We start from the raw sequence: 10,030 nt of genomic DNA, 5'->3' as shown, positions 1-10,030 counted from the left end.
TACAGCACCCCCATCCCCCTTTTCTTTTGAACACATTTTATATGCATACTTTTTTTTATCCATGGGTCTTTGGTCCAGTCATGGGGATATGGGTCCTTCTCTTTTCTCCAGTAGTGAATGATTTCTGAACAGTGCAGAGACAGCACCAGTCTGTCTGACGCATTCTACAGTGACATTCTGCTGTGGGGTGATGACGTACCCCTAGGGGTGGGTCCTTTATGCCCTGGGCTTATAGGAAGTGGGTTGAATTGCATAGGGCATAATTCACCCTGGAAGAAGGCTGGTGTTGGATTGCAGAGCAGTGAGTCTATGGGGAATAACATCAGAGATGGGGTTTTTTTCCCCATTGTTGAAGGCCAATGGATTCCTAAATATTTTTTTGACCTTGGAGTTAGGCTTTTGTACAGACTTTTTCCACTGACCAAAGTGCAATCAATGGCTTGATTATATTATGTGTTGCAGATTCTGATTGGTTTCTTGGGGTTATTGCCCTTTTGCTCATCTTTATTTTATTGCATAACATCGATAATGTGTGTAAAAGGTCTGACGATTTTTACCTTGATTATAATAAATCTAGAAATCTAACTTCTTGGACAGCTTAGGTTTCAGGACCAATCTGATTTTTGTATATTTTTCTCCTTGTGCAGTTTCTGCCTCAATTTGTACAAAGTAACCGGCCAGTTCCCTTGGAGTTCCCTGCGCGAGACAGATCGTGGCATATCCGCAGATTTTAGCGTAAGGAACTTTTTGTGTTTTGTTTTTGTAGACCAATTTACCAAATACAACAGCGACAGTGACTTCACGGTGTGCACTATAGGTGGCTGATAAATAGATCTGTAATCTGCAGCAGGATGACAAATCTAATATTTCACCGCAGCATTTCTATTGTTATTCTCAATGGGCCCCATAATGTGTGAGTCCTGTTGTTTGCTAATCATGATTGCGCTATCCACCGGTAATTTAGTAAAGCTGTATATACAAGTAGACAGCAAGATTCAAATCTCTTTGCTTATTTCTGGCCTATATAACTTTGGGCTATTCCAAAGCAAATGGCTGGAGTTAGGAAGGAATATGTGTCCCAGAAAACCAATCAGTAGGATCAGAAGTCAGAAGAAGGATTTCTGACTTTTATTTCTATTTTTAAGGTGAATCTTGCAGATCTTTAATCCTCATATAGAAAATTAAATGCCTCCCTTTTTTCTAGAAAAAATTGGGCTTGTTCACACTCGCTATGTAGTCAAACATTTCCAGTGCAGGCACAATACATGGACAATAAATTATTCTAATGGACTCGTTCCAGCCTATAAGGTCTATTTTCTTGTCTGCATTTTGGGTGTGGTGCCCTGCAGGGTGTCATTCAAATAACTGGAATTGGAACACATACAACACAAGTCAAAACACTTTGCAAAGTGTGCAGTAAATGTGGTGTGAACAAGGCCTTAAAGGGGGGGGGGAGATTTACAAAACAAAGATTTGCTATCCTAGGGGAAAATCTATAAACTAGACACATCTTGTGTGTATTCTCTCTTGTGCCTTGAGGCTCATAGCTGTGTATCTGCAGTATGAGGTGATCTAATACACTCTGGCTTTGACTCGTAGTCTGAAGAGAGTCCTATCGAGATTTACTGATGTCACTACAGTTCTGCTAACTGTTCTGCTTGCTGGAGATGGAGCTGGAACTAAGGACCTGCAGACAAGGATCCTTCTGCTCCTGCTCCATTTATTCTGCATGTATGGTGGGTCAACAATGGGGAAGGATCAGATGCAGGGAGACCACAGGCAATACTGGTGACTCCTTTGTCCTTTGCATGCCTTTTTTGGGCACCGCTTTCACAGTTCAGGTCCTCTTAAAGGGCTCGTTTCCATGCATGCACTATTTTTTGCGATTTGAACGCAAGGCACTGTATTACCAAGCGGTGTTGTGTGGCTGATCGCACTGCGGGTGGGGGGAGTGTCTGCAGTGCCCCAGAACGCACAGATACATAGTTAGTCAGGTTGAAAAAAGACACGTCCATCGAGTTCAACCTATATGAAAAAAAAAAAAGAAGAAGAAAGGCGTAAACAGAACGCTATGCCCCCAATTACCCAATGTTGATCCAGAGGAAGGCAAAAAAAAACCTTTAAAGCATGGTTCAATTTGCTCTAACAGGGGGAAAAAATTCCTTCCTGATCCTATAAGGCAACCGGATATTCCCTGGATCAACAATCTCTGATGCTTAATAGAGACTTTGTGTATGCAATCCTTTGCATTCCGGGCATGGGACAGTGCGATGAGCGCACAGGCTGGTGGAAACGAGCCCTAACGTAGGTGTGGATAATGGTCTCTTTCCAAAATTTAGGAACCAGCTTTCTGTTTGTGTTTTACATCTAAAAGCCTTGCCATCAGAGTGCAGTAAAAGGACAGTCAGAGGTTATGCAATGTCAAAGAGAGATGTGTCTTTTTATGGGGTAGTACCTGCAGGTCTGTGAAATATACAGCCCTGCATAGGTTATTATGGGGATGGGTAGGAGATGGACAGTATCTGTTTCTTAGAAATCAGGAACACAACTTCAATGTATATGGAGGTTTCCAGAGGATTTAGTAACACGGCACAAAGCAGTAATCATATTCAACTTGTGCTTACTCTGCTGCAAAAAATAAGTTGTTGAACACTGTTCATTAGGGAAGTGTTTAAATAACTGAAATCATGAAGTCCTATGCATAACCAATATACACATTTTACCAGTCAAGGGATGTGTCAGGATAAAAGCTATTTTATATTAAACTGTACTGGACACCTGGTCTGTGTATGTATGATGGGTTAGGTAGTAGCTCACTAAGTAGGGAATTAAGGATGAAGATCCTTTCTTAAGGAGTCATTAACCCTTTAAACAAAAAGTATGATACAGCAAAAAGTGAGCACCCTACTCCAATTGAATGGGAAAAGAAGCCTTATACAGGAAAAAAAAAAAGTGAGCACCCTACTCCAATTCAAAGAGGAAAAGCCTCATACAGGAAAACGAGTCTATCTCTGTTATCTGCCACTTCTTTGTGTACAGTTTAAAGCGTTATTTGGTTATATTCCACCACTGCAGAGCTCCATCCTGTCAGATTCTCTTTAACTAGTTATGTTAAACTTTCATCTGTCTGCCCTTTGAGTTTCTGATGACATTGTCCTGTTTCTTTGATCACAGTTCCCAATCTGGAAGACCAGTCACACATTGAAGTGGGAGGGAGTTTGGAGAGAACTTGGCTGCTTGGCCAGAACAGCATCCTTCGCTATACGAGAGGAGAGCGGACACTCGCTGAAGTCTTCCCTTGCAGTAAGTCACACTTTTCCTGAAGGTGATAGGACTGCTCTCTGCAGCTCTGCTCCACAAGTGTACAAAATGCATGTTATGGGCTTTTCTTGAATGGGCCCTGGAATGCAACAATGGAATTGTTTGGCCACTCTGTTCTTCAGTTCTATGGAGGAGAAGAGGAGTCTAGTTGCTAAAAGTTTATCCGTAGGGGAATGTGTTCTGAAGTTCACACAGAGAGCTGGGAACAATGCTAACAAAAAACAGTGAGCAAAGGCAGAAGACACAGGAAGTTCCCAGCTTACAGGATTTCTTGTGGGATCAACAGGTATTTTCTTGCTTTTCTGAACAGATATAACAAAACAAACACTTTCAAAGCAAATAAGAAGTTGAATGTTGGGGTTTACATACACTTCAAATTGCAGCATTGTGTAATTGGCCGGATTTGGCTACTAATTAGTCGCCCCTGTAGTTCTAGCCTAAATCTTCCAGGATGTTTCATAGGTAGTTGCATGCTACATCGCTGTGGACTGGATCTTTAATAAATATTAACCTCTAATGCTTCTTTTCAGCATACAATGGTGATTGACAGCCGCAACTCTACAATCCTGCCTAAAAGAGGTGCCTTACTGAAAATCAATCAGGTAATCTTTATAATCAGTGCAATGTCATTTAGAAGGATCTGACAGGCTGGCTAAAGACAGATATCACCCCAAGACCACAGAAAGGGGGTATACGTTACACCATATAGCCAAAGGTTTGTGAGCAGCTGACTATCACAGAACTATAAGCTTGTTGTACATCCGATTTTCAAAACCATGGCCATTGACATGGAGTTGGCTTCTCCTTTTTGGCAATAACATCCTTGACTCTTCTGAGAAGGCCTTCCACAAGATTTTGGAGGAAGTCTGTGGGAATTTGTGCCCATTCATCCCAAAAAAAAGAAGGAACTGATGTTGGTTGAGAAGATCTGGTTCACAATCTGTGTTCCAATTCATTCCAAAGATATCCTATAGGGTTGAAGTACAGGCCACTCAAGTTCCTCAGCACTAAACTCCGCATGAAACCCCTCTTTATGCTTTGTACATAGTGGGACAGTCATGCTGCAACAAAAAAGGGTTTTCCCCAATCTGTAGCATTAACAGTACCTTATAGTGGAAACGTCTGTACTCAATAATTTGGAGGGGCGTGCACATACTTTTGGCCATATAGTGTATGTGTGCCCTCACACAACCAATGTGACCCTCTGCAATCCTGACCAGACCCCGAAAGCACCACATGTGAAGATCTTTGGATTTTACCTGTTCTCTATAGAAGAGAAAATAATTGGTCCAGGGTGCAGGAAGATTTTCTAACAATTTTGAGAACAAAATGAGCTCCTCCTTCTGCCTGAGGTGCTTGCTATGGCCTTCTTGTGGTTAAGAAATGAGCTAGCTCTTCAGTGTCCCCACAGAGGTGTTGAAGACACAGCCCATAGCAAGCTGTGCAAAATGCAAAGTTGTTGAAAACACTTTGAGGGGAATTTATCAAAACTGGAGCACACAACATTTGGAGCAGTTGTCCAGGGCAACCAATCAGCTTCTCTCTTCAGTTTGTTCAGTTAAGATTTAAAAATGAAGGAGAAAAACTGATTGGTTGCCGGGCACAGCTTCTCCATATTGTGTCTGTTCCAGTTTTGATAAATTACCCTCATTGTGTTTTGGTGGCAATTAATCATTTCATTGTGTTTTTTTGTACAAACTGTAATTTAGAATTCCTGTTCATTAAGAAAATATTTTGTATTGCCCGTTTAAATAGGCTGCTTTCCTCTGAATGTTATTCCACTATACTGGACAGCTGCCACATTTTGAAGCCAGTCATATCAGGTTATGCCCGGCCCAAAGATAAAATGTAATTGTAATGTAAACACACACCACACGAGACTGGTATTCAGGGGAAACTCAAAAAAACTATGGGTGACTATAGATACACAGACTGTATTTCCAGTAGGAACTAAGCCTAAGACCCAGGTGCTACAACTCAGAAGTGTTAACCCCAGAGACACTCTACTGCCCACATTTTAAAAGAGTTTGTTCGTTACACAGATGTTTAAGGTGTATACAAATCTGCTTACTTTGATGACTCTGTATTGCTCTTCTGAGTGGTCTGTATACCCACCCATCATGATATTTGTGTCTCCCAGGAACTGGCCGGGTACACGGGAGGAGATGTCAGCTTCTTAAAGGAAGACTTTGAACTGCAGCTGAACAAACAGCTCTCATGGGACTCTGTAAGTGCACATTATAAATTAATAAATGCCCTCAATAGCATCACAGAATCAAAACACAAAGGGGCTTATTTGTCATCTAAGTCAGTGGGAGGAGCAATGAAGATCCCTCCTTCGGCCCCAGGGCCAACTGTCCATTCCGAGCCTCTGCTTTGTTGCACAGATTCTATTCTGATATTGTAGCGTCACGAATCCAGTTTATATGCAACTGTTTCAGACTTGTTAATGCAAGATATGGAGATTGTTTTGTTGCTTATGAAATGATCTCTTGTAAGATGACTTGCCAGAGAATCTGGAAACAAGTGTGGTGAGAACTGCCCAATGTCTGTGGGTAGCCCAACTCCACCTAAAACTGATTACACTGCCTGGAGTGAGCTCAAGCATGTCAATTAGTCCCTACTGCAAACTCCACCCCTCCCTACCCCAATATCACGACTTTCCATATTTTATACCAGTAATATACTTCACATAAGTGAACCACATTTGGGGCTTTTCTCCAACAGGTGCTTTCTACTTCCCTGTGGGGCGGAATGTTGGTTCCATTAGGAGATAGACCGTCCAGCATTGCAGATCGGTAAGTTCAGCACATTTTGGATTTAATTTAAAATTAAAAGAAGAAAAAAACTAATTATTTTTGCTATCTTGTTTGTATGTGAAAGGTTTTATTTGGGAGGACCAACAAGTGTGCGTGGATTTAGCATGTACAGTATTGGACCCCAGAGCGAAGGTAAGCACACATAAAGGGCCAATAAATATGAATGACAAGCACAAGGGGAATGACACTAAGTTGTATGAATTAATTTCATTGTGTTTATTACTTTATGATAACATTATTATCAAGTCACTGAACACTAGGCAGAGAGAGATTGCTTCTCCTCCTATAGGAAGAGAGGGCTCGTTGTTAGCTTAGTGTCCTAGGAGGTGGGACATTTTAGGATTTTATTCTACTTTGACATCAAGATTATAAGATCCAAGATGGATGGGTTCAAACTCGATTGCTTCTACAGTAACGAAATTGAGCCAAGCTGAACCCCCCCACCCCTCCCCTTGCATACTGCCTTTTACTTTACAAAGTGTCACACAGGACCCCCAGATTTGGAAACTGTGAGGAAGCCTCCCTGCAACAGGGGCTGCATGGATACACACAAGTCAGATATCTCTGTTTTAGGCTAAATTCCCAAAACTTTACATAGGGATGCAGATCTTTATTTTTATCCATGCGACTGTAATTGAATTGTCATTCAACTCAGTTTAAAGGAGAACTATGGCCTAAGTGTTTTTCCCCATAGTTCTCCTTAGGGTAACGGGAGGACATAAACTAGCGTCCTCCCGTCACCCAAAGCTCAGTATATTGCGAGCTACAGCTCGCGGTTTACTGAGACCGCCACAGCCGGGACGGATCAAGACGTTACTGTCGAAATCCACCCAACTATGTGAATGACAGCTGGCTCTGCCTATCTAGAGGCAGAGTCAGCTGTACCTGCCCCCTCCCTGTCCGTTTCCGCCTGTCAGCACTGGAGGGTTGGAGCGGGGAGGGGGGGAATGTCTGCAGGGAGCCGTGAGTGACAGTCACAGCTCTCTGCAGGTACATGATCGAGAAGTTCGCTCACTTCCCGATCTATTGAGCCGACGTGTGACAGTTTCATTGTCACACGTCGGCTTGAACTATGAGGTGGAGTGAAAATCACTCACCACATAGTTCTCCATTTTAAAGTCAGTTTTAAAAAAATATATACATTGATCCCCATCCTGGTGTTAGCTTTGTGAATATTTTTTTTTCTGTTTTGCCAAATTCTTTTATTCCGGAGTACTTCAAGAGGACTCGCCATGTGTTAAAGCTGCTGTCTTGCTTTGAGATATGATTGTATAGTACAATGCAGTGATCACTGTATGTTTGTTTTTCTACTATCACAGGTCTCTGTGACTCGTATAGAAAGTGACAGTGTGTGCAGAGCTAGGAATCTGTTATGGTTTCTCTTTTCAGGTGACTACCTTGGTGGTGAAGCATACTGGGCTGGTGGAATTCACCTCTACACCCCACTACCTTTCCGTCCCGGACGTGGTGGCTTTGGGGATCTTTTCAGGACACACTTTTTCCTTAATGCTGGAAACCTCTGCAACCTGAATTATGGTATGTATACAGTATAGAGCATTGGACATTAGGTGTCATCCCGCCCATTACCTTAAAGAGTAACTGAACTTTGATCAGAGCCAAACTTCTTCTTCCCTCACAGTCTTAAACCCGCCTGTCCACGATTCAGTGAGATATCATTACTAGATCGCCTGGCTGCTTGTATTTTTATATTCTATAAGAATTAATGGAATTGCAGAATGGGATTGACTAGTGGCCTAGGGAGCGATGTCAGCAGAGAAGGAAGTTGTCACACTGTGTAAGCTTTGTATCAGGAGGTGTCGAAGCTTACACAGCTACTTTTCTGTTTTTTATTTCAAAAATGTTTTATTACATTTAAAAAAAAAACATTGTAACAAACTCATGTGTATGCAGCATAGTGACAAAATACAATAATCACCCAAAGAAAAGGATGGAAACATATAGTGATAACAAGACCCCTAACACAGGGTCCCCTTCTAGTTATCCCCTAGCTATCCCCAATGGAGGCACCTTTCTTTGCTCCTCTTCGAGTGACAGTGTTTGGGCCTCACTATTGGCCACTCAAACCTAAGCAATGCATACTGGGAGGAGGTCACATGCTCCATCATATTTGAGAGGACCAGGTATTTACCAAGGGCTTCAATGGGTTTGGACTCTGATAAATGAACAAAGCAGCAGTGCATGGGAAAGGTGAACATAAGTGGGTTTGGTAATGTTCTGACAAAGGAACCTGTCACTTCACCCTGGATGAGCAAAGTAATAGTCTCTTTAAGCTCTTGTCTTAACCAGTGAAAACATTAAAAAGAATATTGTTTCCTTTTGGTGCAATGTTGTGTCTCTCCTTCCTGAGGATGACCCAGCTTTCACCCATTGTGTATTCTCATCTTCTATGCTCAGGTGAAGGTCCAAAGGCTCACCTCCGCAGGTTGGCAGAGTGTATCCGCTGGTCGTATGGTGCAGGCATTGTGCTCCGGCTGGGAAACATCGCAAGACTTGAACTGAATTACTGCATCCCTATGGGCGTCCAGAGCGGAGACAGGTCTGTGTGAGCATGCCATTGGAATAAGACGTTTAGTCCCATGGAAGGCTAGCATGAGTTGCTAGATCCAATTAGGTTCAGTGCTTTACTCTCAAAGCAGACCTGTCACAACAGAAATATGTCTTTAAATCTTACGCAAGCTGTGAGGTTGTCATTCCTGTCCTTTTCTTCTTTCTTAGTGACTGTGTCAGCACAGGCATGCAGCCAGTAAAATGGGGCCTATTCTAGGTCAGCAACTCGCTAAGTAGTGAATGAGGCAAGGATGAGAATGGCTATGGGATCTGGATGTTGCAATAGAATGCTTGAGGACCCTGGTTTTCAATTGGTGGTTTGCCCCCATGTACAGTGGTTCGCCGCGTGCCTTCCACTGCACTAGATGAGAGGCTTCTCAGCTGCCTCCTAGCACAGCACTGTTAACTCTCATACCGAGCAACCATTCAAAATATGCTGCCCAGAGCCGAGTGTCAGCTTGAGGTGGGATGGGCTGGGGGTGCTCCATCCATACGTGCATTACTTACATCACCCTTGCACGTCCTGTAGAGGTGCCTGGACTGAAGTGACATCACATTCTGGTTCCCATCACTTCTACAGAGCTCGCAAGGGAGCTGTACAAGCAATGCACATATGGATGGCGCTCTGTCACAGCACAGCAGCCCACACTAGATCCCAGGTTGAGGATCCACTCCAGTTCTTGTAAGGTAGGGAGATCTTAAAGAAAAACACTTTGAGAGTGTGTGAGATTGTGTCTGTGGTTTTGTGTGTCTCCGTGTTTTTGAAGACCAGTTCACACTAGTACATTGCGTTAGCACGCACTCCCGTGCGATCAATGCACTGTACCACAAAATCGCACCTACTGCATTATCTGACAATCCATATTTGGAGTTTTGCGTGGAATGTTTCAGATTTGGCTGTTTTTTTTCTCCTCCACTTTGTTGTGTCATAGCAATACAACCAAAATAAATAAACCTGAGAGACGATGCCTAAACATTTGTAATTGCAAGAATTTTCTGTGCAAAGTGGTGCATTATCTGACAGAAATGCAGGGGTGCCAATATTTTTGGCCATGACTGTGTATTTGTGTTTTTTTTTGAGTATTGTAAATATGTTTTGTACTTCTGCCTTAGGATATGTGATGGAGTCCAGTTCGGAGCCGGCATTCGCTTCCTTTAACCATTGGAGGGATCTACTACAAAAGCACTTCAGATGGAAATCTCTGCACTATTTAAATACCACCATTTTTTGTTTTTCTTAAAATTCTTTCATTCTGTTTGTGTACAATGTCTTGCCCACCAGTTTATGCAGACGGCTGCACTAATAAAACCAAAAAAAAGGG

At 42.5% G+C, this 10,030-nt stretch overlaps 1 protein-coding gene across 1 annotated transcript in view; it reads left to right on the top strand.

Moving 5' to 3' along the window:
• SAMM50 (SAMM50 sorting and assembly machinery component) overlaps positions 1-10,030 on the top strand; it is a 15,672-nt gene extending 5,642 nt beyond the window's left edge. Inside the window, exons 7-15 of the mRNA XM_018553442.1 lie at positions 648-735; positions 3,175-3,303; positions 3,852-3,923; positions 5,462-5,548; positions 6,049-6,119; positions 6,205-6,272; positions 7,530-7,676; positions 8,556-8,697; positions 9,822-10,030. Of these exons, the coding sequence (XP_018408944.1) occupies positions 648-735; positions 3,175-3,303; positions 3,852-3,923; positions 5,462-5,548; positions 6,049-6,119; positions 6,205-6,272; positions 7,530-7,676; positions 8,556-8,697; positions 9,822-9,867 (850 nt within the window). The 3' untranslated portion in view covers positions 9,868-10,030. The remainder of the gene's footprint in view (positions 1-647; positions 736-3,174; positions 3,304-3,851; positions 3,924-5,461; positions 5,549-6,048; positions 6,120-6,204; positions 6,273-7,529; positions 7,677-8,555; positions 8,698-9,821) is intronic.

The sequence above is a fragment of the Nanorana parkeri genome, unplaced genomic scaffold (assembly GCF_000935625.1).
Source record: "Nanorana parkeri isolate BGI_ZX_2015 unplaced genomic scaffold, ASM93562v1 scaffold120, whole genome shotgun sequence".
NCBI lineage: Eukaryota > Metazoa > Chordata > Amphibia > Anura > Dicroglossidae > Nanorana > Nanorana parkeri.
This window is presented reverse-complemented; position numbering and strand designations above follow the sequence as displayed.